General features: G+C 40.7%; 1 protein-coding gene across 1 annotated transcript in view; it reads left to right on the top strand.

Moving 5' to 3' along the window:
- Window positions 1–22,708, top strand: part of anapc1 (anaphase promoting complex subunit 1) — a 105,811-nt gene extending 83,103 nt beyond the window's left edge. Inside the window, exons 46-53 of the mRNA XM_088350915.1 lie at window positions 389–466; window positions 549–616; window positions 7,349–7,487; window positions 8,025–8,111; window positions 10,414–10,509; window positions 15,884–16,073; window positions 17,361–17,492; window positions 22,339–22,708. Coding sequence (XP_088207041.1) covers window positions 389–466; window positions 549–616; window positions 7,349–7,487; window positions 8,025–8,111; window positions 10,414–10,509; window positions 15,884–16,073; window positions 17,361–17,492; window positions 22,339–22,481 — 933 coding nt within the window. The 3' untranslated portion in view covers window positions 22,482–22,708. The remainder of the gene's footprint in view (window positions 1–388; window positions 467–548; window positions 617–7,348; window positions 7,488–8,024; window positions 8,112–10,413; window positions 10,510–15,883; window positions 16,074–17,360; window positions 17,493–22,338) is intronic.
- The last annotated feature ends 5,130 nt before the right edge of the window (window positions 22,709–27,838 follow it).

Below are 27,838 nucleotides of genomic sequence, written 5' to 3'. Positions count from 1 at the left end.
GCTCTTGCATATCAATCTAGTATTATTGCTCTTTGTAAAATTGCATAAGAGGTGTCTTCTGATATTTTGGTTACTTGGTTTATAAGTTTACAAGTTTAATAGACATTCCAAATAAGGAGAGAAGACATCAATTGAGTTTGAACATGCAAAGAGAACAGCTGAGAGTTCAACCTCAAATAAGACATTCCAACCTGTTCTAAATGCCCTCCCCTAAGCCTTTTTTATTAAATCAAAAAAGCAGACCTGCCCTTAAGGGCGCAGAAATTGAAGAACAGCATAATAGTCTAAACAACAAACTGGCATTCTTTGTGGTATCCTTTGCAAGTGTCCAATATTAAAACAGGATACACTTATCACTCGTAAAAAAAATGTTATGTTGTAATTGCAGAAAACCAAATGGTATGATGAGACCACGGTGGAGCTAATGGCTCCAACTATGCTGCCTGAGCTGCATCTCCTCAAGCGGGTATATATTAAAAAAAAAAGATGCTCCTGAATTCGGGTTACAATCTTCCATCACATTTTCATGTGTTCTCACGACTTCGCAGGTTCAAGTGAAGGGTCCTCGTTACTGGGAGCTTTCCATTGACCTATTCAAAGACGTGCACCATCTTAAGTGAGGAAAACACTCGAAAAACACCCGTACACTTAATCAACAGGTGTCTTTTATCGCTGCAACAACTAATTGATGAAAATAGATTAAGACGTTGGCAACTAATTAGATCATCAATTTGATGTATAACCTGATATATGAGCCTCTAAGTATGGTAAATGCAAATAAGACTAAACACAATTCAGTTGTAGCGCTATGAGTTGTAGTACCACTTTGGTGCGGCAGAGGGCACCAAGACATTTTTTTTTTTTTTTTTTTTTTTTTTAGTTGAAGATAGCATCATTACAAACAAAATTGGCTTGGACGTTTCAACTTTGTAGTGTCTCGTCATGAAACAAAGGTAACACCTTTTAAGAGAACAGGGCTGCATAAGTACAGAGAAAAAATCTGAAAATAAGTAAAGAAAATAAATAAAGAAAAAGAAAATTAATAATAAAAAATGTCTAACTCCAAACAAAGGTTGGACTTTTATGCGTATTATATATAATTTTCATATTGGGAATGCTCTTCATATTCAAAGTTTCAAAAACCACAAAACAATTTGTTAGCAGTTTTGTAAAGTGAGTTTACATTTTTGATATATTTTTGTGAATATTTTTGCTACACATAAAATTAAACATATTACTATGTATTTTTTGTTTTGTATAATAAGTACACATGATCTTTGGATAAGGTTGTAGAAAAATAGTATCTTACACATTAATAGGTGTATAGCATACACAGTGAAGACAATAATTATTTGAACACCTTGCTATTTTGCTATTTCTCCCACTTAGAAATCGTGGAGGGGTCAGAAATTTTCATTGTAGGTGCAAGTCCACTGTGAGAGAGCTAAACTAAAAATGGAAAAATCTATAAATCACAATGCATGATCTTTTGAACGATTTATTTGTCGGATACCAGTGTTCATCTTACCTCTGAAAAGTCAAGTCATTTTTATTTGTATAGCCCTTAATCACAATAAGTCTCTAAGGGCTTCACAGATTAGTACACTATGTTACACAGACTATTTTTCAGCCGACAAGAAGAGTAGGTTATTATTCATATGCAATGGAGTAGAAGTGAGTTTTAAGTTTAGATTTAAACATTTCCACTGAGGTTGCAAATCGGATCTCAGGGGGAAGAGCATTCCACAGCACCGGTGCCTGAATGGAGAACGCTCTCGAACCAGCAGAACACTTCTTTGCTCTCGGGATCACCAGAAGACCGGCACTCTCAGATAGTAGGCTTCGGACCGGGACATAGGGGCAGATCAGATCTGAAAGATAAGAGGGAGCAAGTCCATGTATGATTTTGTACAATACTAAGAGAACCTTGAAGTCACATCTTTGGCTAACTGGGAGCCAGTGCAAGTTAGCCAAAATCGGTGTTATGTGATCGTACTCTTTTGTCCTAGTTAAAAGCCTCGCTGCGGCATTTTGTACTAGCTGAAGAGACTTGATTCTGGAGTTCGGGAGACCGGAGAGTAGTGCATTACAGTAATCGAGACGGGAGGTAACAAATGCATGAATTATAGTTTCCGCATCAGACTGAGACAGTATTGAACGGATTTTGGCAATGTTACGAAGATGGAAGAAAGCGGTTCTAGTAATTTTCTTTACATGCATCTCAAAGGTTAGATCAGGGTCAAATATGACACCTAAATTTTTAACTGAGTCACTCTGTGTGATGTGACATTTGTCAATGTTCACAGCAGTTTTTGAGAATAAGTCACGGCATTTAGATGGACCAATGACTAACATTTCGGTCTTTTCAGAGTTAAGACGCAAGAAATTGAGTGACATCCACTCTTTTATCTCAGTGAGGCAGGCCTCCAAATTTCCACAGTTTAGTGTGGAAGATTCCTCCAACGGAAGATAGAGTTGAGTGTCGTCTGCGTAGCAGTGGAAGCTCGCATGCTCAAAAATCTATGGGTCCTAACAGAGACCTATGGGTCCCCTAAATTTAGTGTTATCGAGGTTGAAATTGTAAATCAGCGACAAATATATAATATAAATCTATATATTCATTCAGTTTTAATCATCACAGTTTATTGGTAATACAAATCAGTTATCACTTCAAGATTTTTCAGTTCACAACAATATTTTACATTATACAAAATAATATTGCTGAAATAATTATATTGATCTATATTCTTTTGTTTATTTTCTTTTGTGGAACTCTTCGCTTCAACACACTTGTTTTCCTTGTCTCCGCGATCTTCCGAAGAATTTCTCCGCTGTTTTTTCGTGCCAGAATTATTGCGGTTGTTTTCTGCATTATGTTTCGACTTATTACTGACACTGAAGAAATGACCAATTTTGTGTTGATTTTCACCTAATACTGTTTTTTTCTGAAGCATACTCATACCTGTCAACCTCCATGGCTCCATGCCCTTACAAATGGTCGTATTTTCCCTTACAAAATACAAAAAAAATCTTACACCATATTTTTTTTTTCAAACGTGTTTATGTAGTTTAATATGTTATATTGTGTATCTGTTTCCTTATATCATATATATTGGTAATGAACATTTTGTTGTGAGACACTGAGTTGCTCGACATGAATGAGGTTTATTATTAAAAAAAGTTCAAAAATGAAGTAGCTTGGACGTTCACTGCAGAAGCAAAAATTCATGCAAATATAATTGAGTAGAATAATACATTTTCTTATTCAAACTATTAATTCATTTTCTGCATTAAATTATTGTTGGTAATATACTGATTACGGGATAACCTCAAACCTGTCTTTTTTCATTTTCTCATTTTATATTTCCTTTTTTTCTTAACTTCTTTATACAACATAATAATTCGTAATATAATGCATCAAAGCAAGTGAGCCATTTGAGAACCGTCTCTCTTTGATGAGTTGAGCCGAAAAAGCCGGTTCTCTAAAAAGAGACGGACTTTCACTACACGACTCGAACTCGGTTGACTTGATTGATTTGCCGTTTTCGTGATAGTCGGTGTTTACCGGATAGTACCCATGATTGAAAAATTTGAGTTTTTCTTATACGTCGTACACGTCTTAAAATGCATAATAAACGTACTTTGTACGGCAAAAACGTACAGGTTGACAGGTATGCATACTTATACTTCCCTCGCCGACAACCACCACAACAATGACGTAATCTCGAAGCAGCAACATCTCGTTTGCCGAGATCGACGTGCAGACGAAAACTCAAACCGCGAGACCAAAACAACAATGGCGGATCTGCCTGACGAAAAATTTGGAGCATGGTAAATCTTTGTTAAAAAAAAAAAAAAAACAGTAAACGGGTAATAATGACAATTTTGTGTCAAAAAAGTTGCGTTGATTTGACACTATGCGTCCCCAGCAAAAATTATGCGTCTAGGACGCAGGGACGCGGGCAAACGAGAACACTGGATACAGCTTCAAATAAGTATTTGAACACCTGTGTATCATCTAGAATTCTGACACTGAAAGACTTGTTGGTCCACCTATTAGAAGTCCACCTGCACTCCATGTATCATCCTAAATCAGATGCACCTGTTTGAGGTCTTTTGCTGCCTAAAGACACCTGTCCACCCCATACAATCCGTAAGATGTTAACTTGTAACATGGCAAAGACCAAAGAGCTGTCAAAATACACCAGAGACAAAATTGTACACCTCCACAAGGCTGCAAAGGGCTACAGAGCCAAGCAGCTTGGTGAAAAAAGTCCACTGTTGGAGTAATCATTAGAAAGTGGAAAAAACTAAACATGACGTCAATCCCAATCGGAATGGAGCCCTATGCAAGATATCACCTTGTTTGGTCTCAATGATTCTAAGAAAGGTGAGGAATCTTTCTGAAACTACACGGTCAATGATCTGAAAAGAGCTGGGACCACAGTTTCCAAGGTTGCTCTAGGTAATACACTAAGACGTCACGATTTTAAATTATGCATGGCACGAAAGGTTCCCCTGCTTAAACCAGCACATCTCAAGGCCCATCTTAAGTTTGCAAATGAACATTTGGATGATACAGAGGAGTCATGGGAGAAAGTTTTGTGGTCAGATGAGACCAAAATAGAACTTTTTGGTCGTAATTCTACTAAGAATGTTTGAAGGAAGAAGAATACAATACAAAGAACACCATCCCTACAGTGAAGCATGGTGGTGGTAGCATCATGCTTTGTGGGTGTTTTTCTGCACATGGGACAGGACGAGTGCACTGCATAAAGAGAGGATGACTGGGGCCGTTTAATGTGAGATTTTGGGGAACAACCTCCTTCCCTGAGTCAAAGCATTGAAGATTGGTCACCGCTGGGTCTTCCAACATGACAACGACCCGAAGCACACAGCCAGAAAAACCAAGAAGTGGCTCCGTAAAAAGCATATCAAGGTTCCAGCATGGCCTTGCAACTCTCCATACCTGAACCCAATCAAAAATGTTTGGCGGTAGCTCAAACTCCGTGTTTCTCAGTAACAGGCAAGAAACCTGACTGATCTAGAGAAGATCTGTGTGGAGGAGTGGGCCAAGATCCCCCCTGTAGTGTGTGCAAACCTGGTGAAAAACTACAGAGATCGTTAGACTTGTGTAATAGCAAACAAAGGCCATGGTACCAAATATTAACATTCATTTTCTCAGGTGTTCAAATACTTATTTGCAGCTATATCACACAAATAAATCGTTTAACAATCATTTATTGTGGTTATCTCTCTCACAGTGTACATGTACCTACGAGGAAAATTTTAGACCCCTCCATGATTTCTAAGTGGGAGAAATAGCAATATAGCAGGGTGTTCAAATACTTATTTTCTTAACTGTGTGTGTAGAACATTGGCTTGCAAAACTATTTGCCCCCCTTGAACTTTGGGACTTTTGCTACATTTCAGACTTCAAACATCAAGATATAAAACTAATTTCTTGTGAAGCATCAACAATAAGTGGGACACAATCATGAAGTGGAACACACTTGATTGGATATTTTAAACTTTAACAAATAAAAAACGAAAAGGTGGGTGTGAAATTATTATGCCCCTTTACTTTCAGTGCAGCAAACTCTGTCCAGAAGTTCAGTGGGGATCTCTGAATGATTCAATGTTTCTCTAAATGACTAACGATTTATTGGATATTTTAAACTTTCTTAACAAATAAGAAACAAAAAAGTGGGTCTGCAAAATTATTCAACCACATTGAGTTAATACTTTGTAGCGCCATCTTTTGCTGCGATTACAGCTGCAAGTCACTTGGGGGTATGTCTCCATCAGTTTTGCACAAAAAGAGAAACTAATATTTTTGCCCATTCCTCGTTGCAAAACAGCTCGAGCTCAGTGAGGTTGGATGGAAAGCGTTTGTGAACAGCAGTTTTCAGTTCTTTCCACAGATTCTCAATTGGATTGAGGTCTGGACTTTGACTTGGCCATTCTAACACCTTGATATGTTTTTTGGTGAACCATTCCATTGTAGCTTTTGCTTTATGTTTTGGATCATTGTCTTGTTGGAAGACAAATCTCCATCCTAGTCTTAGGTCTTTTACGGACTCCATCAGGTTTTCTTCCAGAATGGTCCTGTATTTGGCTCCATCCATCTTCCCATCAATTTTCACCATCTTCCCTGTCCCTGCTGAAGAAAAGCAGGCCCAAACCATGATGCTGCCACCACCATGTTTGACTGTGGCGATGGTGTGTTGAGGGTGATGAGCTGTGCTTTTTTTACGCCAAACATAACGTCTCGCCTTGTTGCCAAAAAGTTTTATTTGGGTCACCTTCTTGCCACTTTTCCATAAAGGCCAGATTTGTGCAGTATACGACTGATTGTTGTTTTATGGACAGATTCTTCCACCTCAGCTGTAGACCTCTGCAGTTGATCCAGAGTGATCATGGGCCTCTTAGCTGCATCTGTGATCAGTTTTCTCCTTGTATGAGCTGTTTAGGGGGATGGCCAGTAGATTTGCAGTGGTCTGATACCACTTCCATTTCAATATTATTGCCTGCACAGTGCTCCTTGGGATGTTTAAAGCTTGGGAAATCTTTTTGTATCCAAATACAGCTCTAAACTTCTCGTACCCGCCTGGTGTGTTCCTCGTTCTTCATGATGCTCTCTGCGCTTTGAACAGACCTCTGAGCCTATCACAGTGCAGATGCATTTATACAAAGACTTGATTACACACAGGTGGATTCCATTTATCATCGTTGGTCATTTGCATCAACATTTAATCATTCAGAGATCCTCACTGAACTCCTGGACAGAGTTGGCTGCACTGAAAGTCAAGGGCTGAATAATTTTGCACACTCCCTTTTTTGTTTTTTATTTGCTAAAAAAAGTTTAAAATATCCAATAAAGTGTGTACCACTTCATAATTGTGTCCCACTTATTGTTGATTCTTCACAAGAAATTACAGTTTTATTTCTTGATGTTTGAAGTCTGAAATGTGGCAAAAGGTCACGAAGTTTAAGGGGGCCAAATAGTTTCGCAAGCCACTGTGTATATATATATATATATATATATTTTCTTCACCGTATTTGTATGCATATTTGTTTATTGTGTAGTTAAGTTGCACACACTTGGATTTTTACTGTCTTATATTTTGAAATATTTGTGCACTATTCTTTTATCCGTATAAAAGTTTCAATAATTGAATAAAGAGGAAATGTTTTAAAGAAATCAGATTCTTTGATTTACTGAAAAAAATTATTGACAAATTCATTGATTTTGAAAATGATCGTTAATTGCAGCCCTCTTGTCATTATTATTTTTTGTTTTGTTGACACATTTTTAAACTAAAATTTGTCTCCGCTTCCTTTTTAGGTGCGTCCTTGCGAAGAACGGTGTTTTATTCGTGAAACTCCGAGCTGGACAGTTACCCTACAAAGACGACCCTCATGGCTGGAAAAGCCTGCTTGGCTCTGCTGTCAATCAGCGTAGTTCTGGAGTCAAAGCATTTAAGGTAGTTTGTTGAGACTATTGGAGAAATTATTTTCAGCCTATGACCAAAGTGGATGCTTTACAACTGAAATGAACAGCTGATCAAAGGGTCCCATTCTTGAGCTACTTGCTGAAGTTTACAAAACACGAAATAACAAAAGAATGTCCACATTCGTAATGTCAGTTTGGTAAGCTGTTTTATGTATGTGTACATGTTAAACCGTAACGGTATTGACACAAAGGTTGAAAAAGGCATAGTGACTGTTAAGCCAATCAGAACACAGAAACACAAAGCATGATAAAAATCTGCGAAGTAGTGAATCCGCAAAAATTACATTGCAATATAGCAAGGGATCACTGTATACCCAAGTTTTCAACATATTCTACTTTTTCATTTTTCTCATGTTAAATCATTGCATGCTTTGGTTTTTGAAATTGCTTAGCTGTTTTCTTTTTACTATTTGAAGAACACTTCCCAATTGCTGTAATACAAATTTAGATATTTTTTCATCAGTTTTTGATCATTTCAAGCATCCCATACTGCATAATGTGTGCACAGCTTGAGGCCATCGCCACCTTCACCTCCGAGCCTACCCTGCTCTCTTTCGCCGAATTCTTCTGCAAGAAGTCGGACGGATCAAAGCATGTAAGTAGACTATTCATGATTAGAATATTATGAAATTGTGCATGATATGCCCATGTAGCGGATTAATAAGTTTAAAGTTTATTAGAAAATCTAAATAAGGAGAGAAGACTTCAGTGAATTATGAACCTGCATGGAGAATAGGAAGTGAGGCAAGCCTCAGAAAAGAGCATCCAACCTGTTATAAAGGCTCTTCTCGAGCCTTTCCTTTTTAATAAATTTGTTTACAATAGCAGATCCGCGCTAAAGGGTGTGAAAATCAAAGAAAAGGAACATGATTGGCCAATAGGGATAATGATGTAAACAGCTCATAATTGTCAAAACAACAAACACCAGTGCACATATATTGTCAAAATAACGAACAGACATCTTTTGCAATCTCATTTGTCGGTGTCAGAGATTTTTTTAAAAAGTTATTGGGATCAACCAATATGGGTTTTTTAAGACCAATACCGATAATTAGTATTAAGAGAGGGCCGATAACCGATATTTGGAGCTGAAGCTCGTTTGCTGTAAAATCTTAAAAATTGGCGTAATAAATTTTCAGTCACGCAGAAAGAAACAAAGAATATTTGTTGTAAAATCAAATAAAACTTGCTCTCTAAAACTTTTTACAGTAAAACAAGAATTTCAACACAAATGACATGATTAATCTTTCACTTAAAAAAAAATTAACAGTGCTGGAAGTACAATTACCCTTAGCAGCAATTCGCATAAAAGGTACGTATATAGCGGTACCGCAAAAAGCAATCAAAATTTCCACAGAGGTCGCAAATTGAAAAATGTGGACACTCCTATTTCTTTGCCAGATTGATAACTAATGTTATGTTTAGTGTGGTTTTTATGCTCTCTCTCAGACACAAACACACACTCTTGATTGACGAAATAATGTTATGATGAAAGCTAATATCAGTCTCTACCTGAACAAGCTTCCCTAAAACCAATTACAGTGGAACCTCGGTTCTCGACCATAATCCGTTCCATTTCTTTGTACGAAAACCAATTTGTACGATCACGAAGTCCTTTTTTCCCATTAAAAGTAATGTAAAATTCTTTTAATCCGATCCAACACCCTAAATGTTTACCACGAAATTAAACATGAAGCTAACCCAGGCTAATCGTACGTTTGCGTTAGCGTAATCTTCCATACGAAAGATTACGTTAACATGAAAGTGTAAAAATAAAAAAATCAGGTCGTTTACACGTTATTTAGCACCCGGGTCTCCACAACAAGTGGTGAGCAGTTAAAGGATAAAGAAAAGAATTATGAGTAGGATTTCTTACCTTGGCGGTTTTCTGCAGAAGCCATGCTGTATTCCTGAAAGAAGGGAAACTCGCACACCTATTTTGCTATTATTTCTTTCTTAAATGCAATATTTGTAGGCACTACTCCTCTTTTTTCACCTGTAGCAACTTTGCTGCTTGCACTAACCTTCTTCCGAGGCATAATTAGGAGTTAAAACACTCCCTTCACCGCTTTTGAAAAACGAAAGCAGAGAAGGAGTGCGCGTTGCTGTGACAACAGTTCTTCACGAGGGGTGGGGGCAATCTACACTCGTACGCCGCTCAGCATCGCCCCTAGCGTTCGAACTCCGATGTTTTGAACGAAAAGCGAAGCAAGATTTTATCGAAATTTTTGGTTTAGAACCGATTTGTTCGAACTGAGAGGCGTTCGAAAACCGAGGTTCCACTGTAACTACACTTTTTACGCTATCTCCTAGTCACACACACACTTTTCTACCACGGCACAGACTTTTTAAAATCTCAATGTTATCAGAGCTACCTCTGTTTACTCTGCTCTAACGTCATTCTCCTAATTTTTGTAAAGTTGGGAATTTTTGTGAAATGTAGAGCACTGGAATGTTTTCGGGGGAGTCTGCACATCTGAGCTATGGTCTGCAGTGTGTGACGGTGGACAGTGCAGAGTGTGGACAGTTACTGCTTCAGTGGCTCTGACAGTTACTGGTTCAGTGGCTCTGCCCTCGGTCGCTTATCCAATCAGAAAGTGCGGGGTCGAGAGAGAGAAGGAAGAGCGCAGGAGTAGCAGCGACGGAGAAAGAGGCTGTATTTGAGGCTTAATAATCGGCCTGTCGAATGAATAAAAACGCCAATACCTAATTCCCAAATATTGGTGCTGATAATCGGCCTGCCCGATACTTGTTCGACCTCTACAAGTTATCGCCGATGTACACACAGAGACCTAACTTGTTTACAATGGTACACTTGACTTATTTTATGAGATATTGTCACCATCTTGCAAGCGATATTATTAAAGGTTGAGACGTAACAAAATGATGTCTTTCAGCAAGATGAGACTGTAGCACTGTTCTCAGCCATGTTGTACGAATGTGTGACGCAAGAATGTCCTGAAATGCTGCCGACCTACGTGGCTATTGAGCAGGTAAGACTATTGACGTGTACTTTTTAAATTACCGTAAATTCCGGACTACAAAGCGCACCTGATTAAAGCCGCATGCTCAAATTTTTGAACAAAATTTAATTTTGCTTTTGTTCAGGCATAATTTTCAGCTGCAGGCTTAAACAGCCGTGAAAATAAAGTAATTTACATCAATTTTTTGCATTGTAACCCCTGCGCACACCTGGCGCATACCGCTCTAAGAATCTTGCTTTGATGCCTTTGGCAGGTAGAACACCAATATTCTCACACCCGACACCTGACTGGGTCGTTTTTTAGCTCACATACGAAAGAGTTTTTTACGTCACGTGTTTTTGGGTCATGTGACTATTTAAGATGACCATTTCACAGATGCGCACATATTTACTACTGCAACGAAAGAAAACATGAATAAGGGCTGTGTCGTGTAAAATGTGAGCCCTGGATTTCTAGACTACAATGCAAGGGTAACCATAATGTGGAAAATAGTGCCAGATTGCAGCACAGACCTGTTTTTGTCTGTTGTCATTGGTGATTTCCGGGGTAATGGACCAAATTGTATTCGCTTTTTATCATTCTTCGAGGGATAATGGAACCTTCAGCGATGTGAAATTGATGCCGAAGATACGGAAAGAGAAGTGTAGCATTTTTAAAAACTTCCCCTGCTGTTGAATTTGGATGTATAAATTGAATTGATTGTGCGTGTGTTGTAAATATGCAATAAAGTACTGTTAAACCTTCCGTTTTCATTTTATTATGTATTATATAAATTAGGGGTCTCCGACCTTTTTCAAGAATGAAGCAAATTTTTGTTATGAAGAAGCGCAAAGGGCAGCCAGTTTGATATGAAATTCCAAAAGAGCAACTTAGCTAGGTGTTTTGCTAAATAGCTCAAAAGTAGCTTGATATTTAGCTAGAAAGATAAACGGATGAAAACAACTAAAAGGGAGCTAGATATCTAGCTAAATATGTAAAGCCAAGTAAATGGCCAAATAGAAAGCTAAAAAAAAAGATAGCTTGAAAGCAGGCCAAAATTGAGCTTGTTAACTAGCAAAAAAAGATCAAATGTTAGCTAAATAGCATGGGAAAAATGTAATGCAAGATAGCTTGATGAATAGCTAAAAAATGTAGGAAGCTGAAAGGCCACAAACAGCTACATCACACCCACCAACAACCAGCAGCAACACACTCACATTTCAGGAGCATGAAGTTAGGCGTGTGCTAAAAACTATAAAGCCCAGGAAGGCAGCTGGCCCGGATGGAGTACCAGGGAGGGTACTCAGGGACTGTTCCAATCCGCTGGCTGGGGTCTTCACCACCATCTTCAACAGGTCCCTGTCACAGGCGACCGTCCCAACTTGCCTCAAAACCTCCACCATCATACCCATCCCCAAAAGGTCAGCAGTGGAAAGCCTCAACGACTACAGGCCTGTCGCTTTAACGCCTGTGGTCATGAAGTGCTTCGAGAGGTTAGTGTCCCAGCAGATCAAAAACGCCCTGCCACTCACACTGGACCCACACCAGTTTGCCTACAGGGCAAACCGCTCCACTGACGATGCCAAAAACACAGCACTTCACACCGTGCTGAAACACCTGGACCACCGGGGGAGTTACGTCAGAATGCTCTTTCTGGACTTCAGCTCAGCCTACAACACCATTATCCCGGAGATCCTGGTGGAGAAATTCAGACACCTAGGACTCTTTCCCTCCATCTGCCACTCGATAATGGACTTCCTCTCAAACCGCCCACAGTCCGTGAAACTCAGTAACCACGTCTCTCCCACCCTAACACTGAACACTGGCTCCCCCCAAGGTTGTGCACTGAGCCCCCTGCTTTTTACCCTCTACACCTCCGACTGCTCACCGACCCACCCCACAAACACAATCATTAAGTTCGCCGACGATACCACCTTAATCAGCCTCATCTCTGAAGGGGACAAGGCGGCGTACAGGGATGAGGTGGAATCACTGTCAACGTGGAGTTCGGAAAACCACCTCATACTGAACGCCACAAAAACAAAAGAACTGATACTGGACTTCAGAAGGAATGGCAGGAATCCAGCACCACTCATCATAAAAGGAGACTGTGTAGAGAGAGTCCACTCCTTCAAATTTCTGGGTGTGCACACCTCCGACGACCTCTCCTGGTCTGCAAACACCAGAGCGTGGTAGGGAAGGCCCAGCAGCGACTGCATTTCCTGAGAGTGCTCAGGAAAAAACAGCTAAAACAGCAGCTGCAGGTGTCCTTTTACAAAGCCACAGTGGAGAGCATTCTAACGTACTGCATTACGGTGTGGTATGCTGGGTGCACAGCAGCAGACAGGAAAACACTCCAGATGGTCATCAAAACAGCCCAGAAAATCGCCGGTTGCTCTCTGCCCAGTCTGGAGGACATTGCCTGCTCTCGCTACCTCAGCAGAGCAGAAAACATCATCAAGGACTTTTCTCACCACCTCGCCACCACCTTTTCAACCTGCTGCCTTCCGGCAAGCGCTACAGGTCACACAAAACAAAAACAAACAGACTCAGAGACAGTTTCTTCCCCATAGCCATTACCACCCTAAACAGACACCGCACAAAAAAACTGAAAAACTCTTGCAACCTCATACGAACGTAAAATGGTACTCATGTCTATGTCTCTTGCACAGGTTGACTGCACTATGTTTACTGCTCACCTTGCACAATGTTGACTATTTTCTTTTGCACTATGATGACTATTTTTGCACCAAATGCATTTTGCACAAACCCTTACAATACCAAACTGTATGTGACATCCTACATGCTTACATTTCTTGTTTAAATATTGTGTAAATTATAAATATAACCTTATCCTCCTTGTTTTATAACCTTATCTTCTCTGTTCCTTGATCTTCTTGGTTTTTTACCTCACTGTGAATGAGTGAAACTGGAGTGTCATGCCCAATTTTGTTGTCACAATATGTTAACCCATTTTGTAACAATGACAATAAAGGTATATTCTATTCTATTCTACAAAGCTAAAAATGTAGCCAGATAGCTAGCTTAAAAAAACAGCACATTTTTGCTCATTCGCTGTATAAAGCCCATAAATCGGCACTTCGTCTGTGGTATTTCCTGTAAAAATAAATATTGACACTTCAATCGATTTTTGTGTTTATGTCCCCTGCCCACTGCCCGATGATTGCTGGGATGGGCTCTTGCACCCCGCGACTCTACTGAGGATAAGCGGTGCAGCTGATGAGATGAGATGGGAGATGAGACTTCAATCGATTTTTGTATTAGTCCATGAAGACAATGAGAAATTATATATTTAAATTTCTAAAATGCCTTGCTGTCTTTTAGGGAGTAGAGATAGAGAGGAGAGGATCCCCAGTCCCCTAGCTTCCTCCACTTTAGTCGCCTCTTACGACACGCATCGAACCACGGTGGGAGAATTCTCTTACCTCTCACGGGGGAGAGGACCTCACCACTGGGCAAATGTTTTGGGGATGAAGTGTTTGAGGAGTATGTTAGGAGTGACAAGATTGGATAGATTGAGAAATGAAATTGAGGGATAGAACTGGAATAGCTGTGGAACTGAGCAAGCGTGTGGATAAGAGAGTACTCGGTTGGTTTGGACACATGGAGAGGATTGATGAGGAGTGAATGTTGAAGAGGATCTACAGAGCAGAAGTAAATGGAAGGAGACCAAAAGGAAGGCCGTGATTGACGTAAATGGATGGTGTTATGAGTGCACTGCAGGAAAGAAGTCTAAATCTAGTGGAAGCTCGAGCTCTTGTTGGTGATAGGAATGAGTGGAGAGGTGTTGTAAAAGGATAGTGGGATGTTTGGACGCGTTCTAAAGGATGAGCAGGGCACCTGTATGATGCGGCAGGAGTAAACCAGTGAAAGCTGTCGGGCCCTGCTGTTAAACAAAAGAGTGTGTTGTGTCACCCTGACCCGAGTGACATGGCCGCTTTCTGGGGTCCCGTTTCATCTGGAGGGACAAAAGCATGACTTACTTAGGTGCCGAGGTGCCTAACTTGATGGGCATTTGGGTTGGCCATGGTCCAAAATGTTTGTGTGTGTTTTTTGCTATTGTTTTCCCTTTTTATTTTATTATTTTTTTTTTTTTTCTTTGTTATTGCATGTGTTTGTCTTGCTTTCGGTCACCCCTCTTGAGGGATATGACCAAGGTAGATAGATAGAATAACATTTGTAAAATAACAGCTTATCCTTTTGTTACTGTTATTACCAGTTTAATTATTCAAAATAGGGTTAAATAGACCTAGTCACGAGATTTAAAAAAAATAATAATTTTACTCGAAAATCACAATGACCCAGCACTGGTAAGCTAGATAGATAGATAGATAGATAGATAGATACTTTATTCATCCCCGTAGGGAAATTCACACTTCCAGCAGTCTACCCTGTTGTTTATTAACATGATGCCCTAGGGGTGCTTGTAGCGGAGTGGATGATGTCACACGCCAGTCCAAAAGTTCGACATCCCTGCGGCAGATGGAAATCTTTGTCTTTTTTTCCAGGGATACACCACCTCGTGTTAGCGAGTCCGTCTCCTCTCCGATTCCCGTAGGCTTTCGTGTCTCTGTATAGCGGCGCTGAAGCCAGATAGCCCCGGGTAGCTCCGGGTGGCTACACGTTAGCGTCCGGGGTGCTAAACGTGAGCCACGTTTCCGCAAAACACAGCAACTGCGCTCCCTGTGCGCTTCGATGTTTTCCACCAGCACTTGTTGGTCTTATTTGGTAGTGAGTTCACATTCACCATGATTGCGGATGGTACCGAAGACTTATAACGCCGCTAGCCGCTTGGCTAGTTCCGGCTCTTCTTCCACCATAGGCCCCCTCATCACGCCGGCACGAGAATTCTTCAGGGCAGGGAGTTGATTCCTCGAATAAACACATTTTTGTGCGCTAAAACCTATGTCCATAGGATAGAAAGTCATCCAAAGTGTAGTTGTCAAACGGGAAGAAAAACACCGAAGATAGAAGCAGACAATAAAACAATAAATCACAAAAAGTGAGAGATAACAGGTGAGCTGCTGGAAAGGCAGCCGCTCAATGGCGGCGCCGCTATTTTCAGAACATGTTCGCGGGCTCCAAGGCTGTCCTTATGGGGAACTTTGGTGGCTGCTGGTATAAATAATGCACGCAAAAACATGTATTCGTCTCTCTTGAAGGGTTACATAAATGTTTCTATACATCAACGCGGTGTTTTGTATTCAGAGGACACGCGTGGTGGCAGAGCAGCCTGCAGGCATAAAAAAATACATATATTAATAAACTTCACTGTATTTAATGCATCAGTGTTTAAAATTTAGCAAAAGGTAACCGCTTGTAGTTCAGAATTACGGTATGATATTTATGGCATCTGGTCTCTAACGCTGTCTCCTATTTTTAGACTGTAGGCGCTCTTTGCCGCAGCGAGCTCCAAAAAAGTTTCATCTTATGGCAGATGCGCCTGGTGGTGGAACTTTGGGACAGCTGGGTGCTACGGCGTCCTGCCAACTGCCGTGACGCTCTTCTTTCCTCAGAGTTTTTGCCTGTCATGAAGAACAAAGTTGATGGAATGATGGACAGATGGCTCAAAGGTAAAAAAGCTTAAATGCATCTCCTGCTGCTATCTTTTTTTTTACAATAGATATTATTGTTCAAAAGTTTGGGGTTGCTTAGCAATGTGCTTGTTTTCAAAATAAAACCCCTATTTTTTGAATGAAGATAACATGAAACTAATCAGAAATTCACCCCATATGTTTGGTAAAGGACTATTTTAGCTGCAATTGTTTTTTTTTTTTTTCATTGTAATATGTACATGTGTGTACAGGCTAATTTCCAGCAACATGCACTCCAGTGTTTTATTAGTATATCGTTTTTGTTAATTGTGTTAGAAGGCTAACGGATGAATCAAAAACCCTTGTGCATTGATGTTGGCTAAGCTGAAAACAGTTTCTTAGAGGTTTTGGGGGCCAGATCCGGGTTTTAATCCGGTCCGTGAGTAGACGCAAATAGAAGCATAAGAGAAAAATTAGTCGTTTTATCAATTTGTCCACTTCATGTTGCCAAAGGCAGGCGCCACTCCCAAAGCAACTAAACCAGTATTTCTGGCTATCCCTTCTCTCTCTCCCTCTCTGTCTCTCTCTGTTGCTCTTGCTCTCTGTCTCTCTGTCTTTCTCTCCATTACTCTTCTCTCTCATTACCCTCCTCTTTTTTTCTCAGTGTTTTTCTCTATTGCTATCTGCCTTGATCTTGATAGACTTTTTTTATGATGGTTTCTTTTTTCGCTCTTTCTACCTTTCTTCTTCTTTATCTCTTGTTCTCTCTCTTTATCTGCTTCTCTCCTTTTTTCTCTCCCTCTCTCTTTCTCATTATTCAACTAGTCCGGCCACGATGGGAATGTTTCTTTAGCGTATGGCCCTTGAGCACAAATGAGTTTGACACTCCTGGTTTGGTAGGTTAGAGAAGCTATAAAACTGCCCTTCCTTCAAGCAAATCGAGTTTCTGGACCATCACATTTTTGGGTGTGATTAAACTTTCAGAACAGCCAGAAAAATTACAATTTTCTTGTGACACTCGACAGTCTATTCTTGTTCCGAGAAATGAACGCTATTCTATCCGCGGAATTGTCAATACTGAAGATCGCCTGAGTGAGGATAAGTGGTGCAGAAGATGAATGGATGAATTTCTTATGCACATCATAATAATATTATTGTATATAATAAGAATATTATAAGCACAAAACTTTCCAGGGGACACCAAACTTTTGAACGCTAGTGTATGTTAACTATTTTTCAATTGGCTGCAGGTATCATTACACTTAATTTGGACTATTGAAAGTTCAACGAAACCAAACTTTCAGTGTGCATTTATTTTTCCTTCAGACAACAGCTCAGTGTTGAGATCCTACATTTGCGACAAGGGGCTCAGTGATCGCTCAAGGCCCCCAATGTTGGCCTGTTTTCTGGTCTACCGCTCAGTCCCATCTATCAGCAACAAACTCACACAACTTCAAGGTTTGACACTGTTGATTGTTGTTCCTTTTAAACATGCAAATAGTTTTTTTTTCATCCTTGGGTGTATAAAAGGCAGTGGAGTAAAAGGTATTTATTGAATATTTTGCCCCGCTGAATTACGGACGGACGGCTAAAAATGGGCCCCAGACTAAAGTTTGTACACCACAGAGTTTCTGCGGATTGAAGCCTTTATATAAAACAAAATAAGATTCTCAAGTATAGTATTTAAACTGTAAACTTAAGTCATGTAAACCTGTTTAGCCCTTAATCACAAAGAGTCTCAAAAGGCTGCACATACCACAGATTACTACAGACTTTTTTTTACACCATCCCCTGATCTAAAACCTACATGAGGGGAAGGAAAAACTAAAAAAAAACACTAGGAAAATGAAGAAACCTTGAGAAGGGACCACACATGAGAATATCCCCCTTTCAGGATGACCAGGCTGCAACGAATGTTGCAATAATAAACGATACACAGCTATTCTTAACATGAAATATAGCTCATTCCTAAGTTATAGAGAATGCTCTCGAACCTGTGGCTCTCTTCTTGGCTCTTGGGATCACTAGTAAACCAGCATTTTCAGAACAAAGAACTGTATAATAACAATAAATAATTATGTCATAAATATGCACATTCATGGAAACATGCACCTTGTGGGCTTTCTGAAACGTATCAATCACTAGTAATATTAACTTATACTCTTTTCTCAATTGGATCAAATACTTAAGAAAAATCACTCACTCAATTGTTGCTGAAAAACAACATTAGTTTCCAATTACTTCATTTTAAAAGTCAAAAAGTCCAAAAAATGTAGTCTAGCCCCAGATTACACCACAAAGTAGTACGTTACTTTGAAGTTAAAAATTACCCTATATACTGGCATAAAAATTGGCGAACTAAAACTGCTTTAATAAGGCCAACAAAATGAGATAAATTGGAATAAAAACCTGTAAATTCATTTTGGGAAACTGTTAAGTCTTCATATTTCTTAGCTTGTGTAATCTTGAGATCTTGCAAATGAACACTTACCGTAAATTCCGGACAATAGAGCGCACCTGATTATAAGCCACACCCACCACATTTTAAGAGGAAAAACGATTTTGTACTTACACAAGCCGCACCTGTATATAAGCCGCATGCACCCACATTAAAAAAATGTAACACAAACACAAAATTAACCCAAACCCGACTTTATGTCCCGCGATTGAAACTGAATGTTCTTCATAAAAGTACACAGTCCAAAAATCACAGCCGGCAAAATGAACGGAAAATGATACTGGTACTTAAGGTTTGATGCAGACCTGCAGAGTCTGGGTCCCATTGAAAGTAATCCAAGGAAAAAAGTGTATATTTCCAAAGGTAACGGTGGGAAAACTATATATCCACTATTGTCCGCCGCGTCCAATAACACTCACCTTTACCGGTCCCCACTTCCTGTCACCCCGCATTTGTTTCGCCCCTTCTTTTTTATTCGCCCCTTCTTTTTTAATCGCCCGTGCAAAACATATCAGAATAAGTGTCTGAAATAAATACATTACAAAAATATACAGTTGCAAATACATATCATACATGGTTACACATATTTACAAAGAAAGACGGTACACCGAGAGAGTTTTCAAAGCTTTAATAATAATAATAATAATATAACTTTCATCCCAAACGGTGCCTGTGACGGGGCAGTTAATGGTAGCAACACGCTCGCAACACGCTCGCAACACGCTCGCAACACAGTAAACGGGTCTGTTAAAAAAACATACCGTAAAAATCACGGTAAACCGTCCTCATCTTCCTCATTAAAACTGAGGCCATCAAAGTCGTCTTCCTCAGTGTCGGAAACAAACTTTGTCATATAGACGTCGTCCCACGCTCCCTTATTCCAAAACACGCTAGCAACACGCTCGCAACACAGTAAATGGGTCTGGTAAAAAAACATACCGTACTTGTAAAAATCACGGTAAACCGTCCTCATCTTCTTCCTTAGAACTGAGGCCATCAAAGTCGTCTTCCTCAGTGTCGGAAAGAAACTTTGTCATATAGACGTCCCACGCTCCCTTATTCCAAAACATGCTAGCAACACGCTCACTCCTTCTTTATCGGACTGCTCGATCGCTTTTAGCTTGAAAGCTGCGTCATGTGCCTTTCTTTTTGCATTTTCCAGGATGAGGGTATGTTTACGCTAATTTAATTTATGCACAAGCCAAAAAGTTGCGGTCTTCCTCGGCGCATATACAGGGAGTGCAGAATTATTAGGCACATGAGTATTTTGACCACATCTTTATGCATGTTGTCTTACTCCAAGCTGTATAGGCTCGAAAGCCTACTACCAATTAAGCATATCAGGTGATGTGCATCTCTGTAATGAGAAGGGGTGTGGTCTAATGACATCAACACCCTATATCAGGTGTGCATAATTATTAGGCAACTTCCTTTCCTTTGGCAAAATGGGTCAGAAGAGGGACTTGACAGGCTCTGAAAAGTCAAAAATAGTGAGATATCTTGCAGAGGGATGCAGCACTCTTAAAATTGCCAAGCTTCTGAAGCGTGATCATCGAACAATCAAGCGTTACATTCAAAATAGTCAACAGGGTCGCAAGAAGCGTGTAGAAAAACCAAGGCGCAAAATAACTGCCCGTGAACTGAGAAAAGTCAAGCGTACAGCTGCCAAGATGCCACTTGCCACCAGTTTTGCCATATTTCAGAGCTGCAACATCACTGGAGTGCCCAAAAGCACAAGGTGTGCAATACTCAGAGACATGGCCAAGGTAAGAAAGGCTGAAAAACGACCACCACTGAACAAGACACACAAGCTGAAACGTCAAGACTGGGCCAAGAAAAATCTCAAGACGAATTTTTCTAAGGTTTTATGGACTGATGAAATGAGAGTGAGTCTTGATGGGCCAGATGGATGGGCCTGTGGCTGGATCGGTAAAGGGCAGAGAGCTCCAGTCCGCCTCAGATGCCAGCAAGGTGGAGGTGGGGTACTGGTATGGGCTGGTATCATCAAAGATGAGCTTGTGGGGCCTTTTCGGGTTGAGGATGGACTCAAGCTCAACTCCCAGTCCTACTGCCAGTTTCTGGAAGACACCTTCTTCAAGCAGTGGTACAGGAAGAAGTCCGCATCCTTCAAGAAAAACATGATTTTCATGCAGGACAACGCTCCATCACACGCATCCAAGTACTCCACAGCGTGGCTGGCAAGAAAGGGTCTAAAAGAAGAAAAACTAATGACATGGCCTCCTTGTTCACCTGATCTGAACCCCATAGAGAACCTGTGGTCCCTCATCAAATGTGAGATTTACAAGGAGGGAAAACAGTACACCTCTCTGAACAGTGTCTGGGAGGCTGTGGTTGCTGCTGCACGCAATGTTGATCGTGAACAGATCAAAGCACTGACAGAATCCATGGATGGCAGGCTTTTGAGTGTCCTTGCAAAGAAAGGTGGCTATATTGGTCACTGATTTGTTTTTGTTTTGTTTTTGAATGTCAGAAATGTATATTTGTGAATGTTGAGCTGTTATATTGGTTTCCCTGATGAAAATAAATAATTGAAATGGGTATACATTTGTTTTTTGTTAAGTTGCCTAATAATTATGCACAGTAATAGTCACCTGCACACACAGATATCCTCCTAAAATAGCTAAAACTAAAAAAGCCCCACTCCAACTTCCAAAATATTCAGCTTTGATATTAATGAGACTTTTGGGTTCATTAAGAACATGGTTGTTGTTCAATAATAAAATTAATCCTCAAAAATACAACTTGCCTAATAATTCTGCACTCCCTGTATTCCACCGGTCTAAATCTTATCTTTTGTACTCGAGCGCCGCTGGCGGACGTTAGAAAAGTTACATAAATTTGGCGCATCACTGAATAAGCCGCAGGGTTGAACGTTTGGGAAAAAAGTAGCGGCTTATAGTCCGGAATTTACGGTATAGACATTTCTTATCCAGTCCTCATGCTTATCCAGTATGTATTTTGAATGGCACTTGGGTATATTATTTACGTTTTGTTGCTCAGGCCTGAAGATGGCTGTATTAGTATCAAAAGAGAGAAAAATAAGATGGTGCTGCATTATTGTAATTTCATTTACTTTACCTTAGCAAAGGCTGTTGTTTTATTCTTATAAATGCATGCTATATTTTATTGCACTCTTTTTGATGCCCTGATAAGGGGCATGTTATGATTGTTCCATTTTGTTGTTGTTTTTAATTATATTAAATATATTAAACAGACTGCAATCCATTATTATTGTAATGACGTTAAACTTGAGGTGGTATCCTGCAACAAAGTAGTCACATGGTGCGTCATTCGCCACAGGATTCAGTGCATTACATTTTGATAGTAGGTTAATATAGCTAATATAGATACACACAGCATGTGTTCATTCATTATAAGGCTAATATGAAGATTTTTGATTTTTTTGTTTGTTTGTTTTTTTTGTTTTTTTGCAGCTCTAGACAAATTTGTTTTTTTTGGTCCAATACGGCTCTTTCAAAATTTTGGGTTGCCAACCCCTGGTCTAGACCAACAGCTTTATCGAACACTGATGTTACAGATGTTTAAGATTTTTTGTGAAGGCCTCTGGTAAGATGTTTGAGCCTAGCAACAACTAATGGCTGAAATGTGGTTGTTTAAATGCTTAAATATGAAAGCACCCATCTGGAGGCAGTACAACCAGAGAAGAAGCAATGAAAGTAAACTGGCAGACAATTTGGAATCATTTAAGTTTTGATTGGCAGAATATAATTAACATAACATGATTGCTATTTTTAGGCGAGCAGAGAAGACCTTACAGGAACTGATGGCCCACCACTGCTTAAATGGTATCTTCTTCCCTTGTAGACTGCACTTCACTTGGTGACTTGTTGTCCAGCAGCAGCCGATTGAAAATCCCGCTCCGAGACCTTCTCCGGCTGGCTCCGGCTCTGTTGGTGACTGCAACAGGACCACAGATGCTTCCCTGTCCCCCTTCTCTCATACAATGAACAAATCTTACAGAGACAAGATAATCTTTCGCATGTGCTTCTGGTAAATCAACACGTTTTCCTCGTTTGTAATATGTTTGTATTTTGTTGTTTTTTGGAAGATGAAGAATGCAAAATAAAGATCCTGTATCCTACTTTTTATATTTGCTTTTAGTCAGGTTCACAAAACGCTTGGAAGTTGCCAGTGTATGTCATTAACATACAAATAAAACGCCAAATTACAGTAAGTGTGTTTAAGTTGTCACATTTTTATCCCATTGTTTGTACTATATTTAGGGTTTTTACACCTTTTTCATGGCCAAATTAAAGCACTTTTTAAGGTATTTGAAAGACAATTTTCCATTTTCTCTAGTACCATTCAAAGAACAAATCCAGCGCCGATCAAAAGAATAAAATCATAGACTTGAGTTTCAAACCCCAACCTTATTTTGGAAACCCAAAATTGGTTTAAACCCCAACTTGCAGCCTAAACCCTGCTGTAACCATAACCCTGTTTCAAATTTTAACCCTACCTTAAAACCTATTTTGGAACCCCCACATTCAGTTTAGAACTCCACTGATACTAGAAAACTCTTAAAAGGCATTGATTTAATTTTCTAAAGATAATGGGTTAATTGGCATTTAAACGTCTCAAATCCTATTCTCGAAAGTCTTAAAGTGAACATATCAATAAGATTTATATTTCTTTGAGCTAAAGGAATTAGTAACATTTATCAATTGTCTTTGACTATGGATCCATGAAGTATTGTAAACATCCTTCTTAATTATTCTTGTCCATGTCTAAAACTTTGGAGAGTGCTTGGCCTTAAATTTGATTTCAAAGGGCATTTAAAAAGTTAAAAACTCTTACATTTAACTTGGCTTTAGCTGTAGGAACTCTGTCCTAGCCCTTACCCTATTTCAAACCCTAAACATAGCTCTAAACCTATTTTGGAATGATACATTCAGTTTAGAACTCTAATATTGAGCTTAAACCCTAGTTCCTAACCCTACAGCTAACTATAGCTGCAAACCCTATCCTCAACCATGTTTCAGAACCCTAAATTCAGTTGAATACCCTAATCAAGAGCCTAAACCTTAGTTTCTAACCCTTGCTCCAATCCTATTTTGGAACCATAATTATACATTTAAAACCCTTATTTGAAGCCCAACCCCTGGCTAAACAACTAACCTTTTACAAGCTTTTTCACCTTACACTTTTCAAACATTGAATACACTCCATTTGAATTCAAGCATTTTCAAGGATTTCAAGCACCCATACAGACCCTGGGTTTTTTAATGGTATTTTTTTATCCAGGAGATCAGCATTACTTTTTTAAAGGTACTGTATTTCCAAACAAATATTTTCATGACTGCGAGGTATTTAGTTCAAAGGTGTGAATAGTTTTTCATAACACAAGCATGCTTGATATGTTTCATTCATTTTTTAAACAACTTTCTTTTTCAGTTGAAGGCTACAACCAATACTAAGTGTTGCTGATAAGTTTATAGTTCAGTTGGTGGTTGGTTGGATGGATCCCTTAGCCACTATGGTTGTAGGGGCACATATAATTACTCCCTGGTTGTTTCCACCAGGTTATGGTTCAGTGGACAGTTAAAATGAGGATGGAAGACATTAATTGATTTTTAACTTGCAAGGAGAAATGATGAAACATAATGCACCAAATTATTTAGTATTAATTAAATTCAGGGGTCCCCTGGAAAACATTTCTAAAAAAACTGTAAAATACAAAAGAATTTTACACACTGGTCAGATTTAAAATCGAACAACAACACAAATTCCCTGAAAATGCAAAAGAAAATACTTTTTACAAATAATAATACTTCAGTTCTATAAACAAACAATCAAACGCAAAAATATAACCATTATCAAATCCTATTTTCACCAAATAGACAAAGATCTTCTGAAAAATATGCAAAATAATGATATAAGTTAAAACAAGTAAAACAAAAGCAAAAGATCAGCAGTCTCTAAGATTGAAAGATTGAATGCACTCTGCTTTGCATCATTATAATGATTCCAAATTTGGCCATTTTCTTTGCTTTTTAGACACACAGTACTTTCTTTTTTTTGTCATTTATTGAACTTAATTATTACCCAATACATATGGAGCCGGGCAGCACGGATGAGATGAGATGAGATGAAACGTATGGAGCCCTTTCCGTGCTTGTAAAGAATAGTGACGTAGCCAAGCTGCACTTCCACTGTTGAGGAAGTTTGGCAGAATTCATTTCATTTTATAGCAGCCCATTGAGACAAAAAGAGCATCGATAGGAACAGCTTAAGGTATCACAAAGTATGTGCTAACAGTGAGAAAGCGACTTTATTTTAGTCATCAAAGTCAACAAAAAAACATTTCTGGATTTCCATTGTCCTTGAAAGTGCTTGAAAAATGCTTGAATTTGGCCATGGAAAAGCTGGATAATACAATTAATTGTAAGTATTGAATGTTTTTCTAATGACTAAGACATATTTGTTTATGGTTGAGTTTTGCACACAATTCCGTAATTTTGTGTGATTGGTTATTAGCATTACTTTGCTTAGCTTAAAATGTTTCTGTATAGTTAGCAAGCTAACGGGACCTTTTTATACTTTGTTTTAGTTCAGAGGTCCCCAACCTGTCGAGCTACTTTTTGTTTATAATTGGCGCAAAGGACAGCCAGTTTGATATGAAATTCTGAAATAGCAACCTAGCTAGATGGCTTCCTAAAGGGCTAAAAAGCTCCATGGCAGTAAATTAGAAAAGTAAACGGGTAAAAAAACTAGAAGGGAGCTAGATAGCTAGCTAAAAGAGTAATATAAGCCCACAAAATAGCAAGATAGAAAGCTAAAAAGAAATCAGATAACTGGCCAAGAAGGGAGCCAAATTTTACCTTTATAACGAGCAAAATAAAATATAAAATGTTAGCTAGATAACATGCAAAATATCTAAAAAGCTAGCTAGGTAGCTAGCTACAAAGCTAAAAATGTAGCCAGATAGCTAGCTAAAAAGACACTTACTAAAAAAAAGAAAAATGATTTTTTTTTTTTTAAAACACAAACAAAACACCCAAACATGTTCAGCACCTCGGCACCAAAGGTGGTCATGCTTTCGTCCTTCCAGATGAAACGGGACACGAGAAAGCGTCCGTGTCACTCGGGTCAGGGTGACACAACACACTCTTCGGTTCAACAGCATTATTGTTCTGAATTTCCAAGTTAACTATCGTGTAATTACTATTTTATCACCAGATTAATTATTTAAAAAATAGGGTTGAATAGACCCATTCAACCGATAAGAAATAATTCGAGAGTGTTCTCCATCCGGGCCCCGGTGCTGTGGAAGGCTCTTCCCCCTGAGGTTTGATCTGCAACCTCAGTGGAAATGTTTAAATCTAAGCTTTAAACACACTCCTTCTCCATAGAATATGAATAACCTATATTTTATGTCTCCTCCTTGATCTGCTACCTTATCGTGGTGGAGGAGTTTGTGTGTCCCAATGATCCTAGGAGCTATGTTGTCGGGGGCTTTAAGCCCCTGGTAGGGTCACCCATGGCAAACAGGTCCTAGGTGAGTGGCCAGACAAAACGCAGATCAGAAGACCCCTAATGATGAGAGAAAACTTTGGTCCTCGATTTCCCTCGCCCGGACGCGGGTTACCGGGGCCCCCTTCTGGAGCCAGGCCTGGAGGTGGGGTCCGCTGGCGAGCGCCTGGTGGCCGGACTCTTACCCACGGGGGCCGGCCGGGCACAGCCCGAAGGGACGACGTGGGACCCTCTTCCCATGGGCTCACCACCTGTAGGAGGGGCCAAAGGGGTCGGGTGCGCAGAGAGCTGGGTAGCAGCCAAGGGAGGGGTCCTTGGCGCGACGATCCCCGGCTACAGAAACTGGCTTTTGGGACATGGAACGTTACCTCTCTGGCAGGGAAGGAGCCCGAGTTGGTGCGTGAGGTTGAGAAATTCCGACTAGATATAGTCGGACTCACCTCTACGCACGGCTTGGGCTCTGGTACCAGTCCTCTCGAGAGGGGTTGGACTCTCTTCCACTCTGGAGTTGCCCGTGGTGAGAGACGCAGAGCCGGTGTGGGCATTTTAATTGCTCCACGGCTCGGCGCCTGTACGTTGGGGTTCACCCCGGTAGACGAGAGGGTAGCCTCTCTCCGCCTTCGGGTGGGGGGACGGGTCCTGACTGTTGTTTGTGCTTATGCACCAAATAGCAGTTCGGAGTACCCACCCTTCTTGGGGTCCTTAGAGGGTGTGCTTGAGAGTGCGCCCCCTGGGGACTCCCTCGTACTGCTGGGAGACTTCAACGCTCACGTGGGCAATGACAGTGAGACCTGGAAGGGCGTGATTGGGAAGAACGGCCCCCCTGACCTGAACCCGAGTGGTGTTTCGTTATTGGACTTCTGTGCTCGTCATGGTCTGTCCATAATGAACACCATTTTCAGACATAAGGGTGTCCATATGTGCACTTGGCACCAGGACACCCTAGGCCGTAGTTCGATGATCGACTTTGTCATCGTTTCGTCGGACCTGCGGCCGTATGTTCTGGACACTCGGGTGAAGAGAGGGGCGGAGCTGTCAACTGATCACCACCTGGTGGTGAGTTGGCTTCGATGGTGGGGGAAGATGCCGGCCCGACCCGGCAGACCCAAGCGTGTTGTGAGGGTCTGTTGGGAACGGCTGGCAGAATCTCCTGTCAGAAGAAGTTTCAATTCACACCTCCGGCAGAACTTCGCCCATGTCCCGAGGGAGGCGGGGGACATTGAGTCCGAGTGGACCATGTTCCGCGCCTCCATTGTCGAGGCGGCTGATCGGAGCTGTGGCCGCAAGGTAGTCGGTGCCTGCCGCGGTGGCAACCCTCAGACCCGTTGGTGGTCACCGGCGGTGAGGGATGCCGTCAAGCTGAAGAAGGAGTCTTATCGGGCCTTCCTGGCCTGTGGGACTCCGGAAGCAGCTGGCCAAGCGGAATGCGGCTTTGGCGGTTGCCGAGGCAAAAACTCGGGCATGGGAGGAGTTTGGCGAGGCCATGGAAGCCGACTTCCGAACGGCTTCGAGGAAATTCTGGTCCACCATCCGACGTCTTAGGGGGAGGAAGCGGTGTGCCATCGACACTGTGTATAGTGCCGATGGGGCGCTGCTGACCTCGACCCGGGACGTTGTGAATCGGTGGGCGGAGTACTTCGAAGACCTCCTCAATTCCACCGGCACGTCTTCCTCTGGGGAAGCAGAGCCTGAGGACTCTGGGTTGGGCTCTCGTATCACTGGGGTTGAAGTCACCGAGGTTGTCAAAAAACTCCTCGGTGGCAGGGCCCCGGGGGTCGATGAGATCCGCCCAGACTTCATTAAGGCTCTGGATGTTGTGGGCGTGTCATGG

Source organism: Urocampus carinirostris, chromosome 13, assembly GCF_059441175.1.
Source record: "Urocampus carinirostris isolate Australia breed hairy pipefish chromosome 13, RoL_Ucar_1.0, whole genome shotgun sequence".
NCBI classification, from domain to species: domain Eukaryota; kingdom Metazoa; phylum Chordata; class Actinopteri; order Syngnathiformes; family Syngnathidae; genus Urocampus; species Urocampus carinirostris.
The sequence above is the reverse complement of the archived record's forward strand: the minus strand, read 5'-3'. Positions and strand labels throughout refer to the sequence as shown.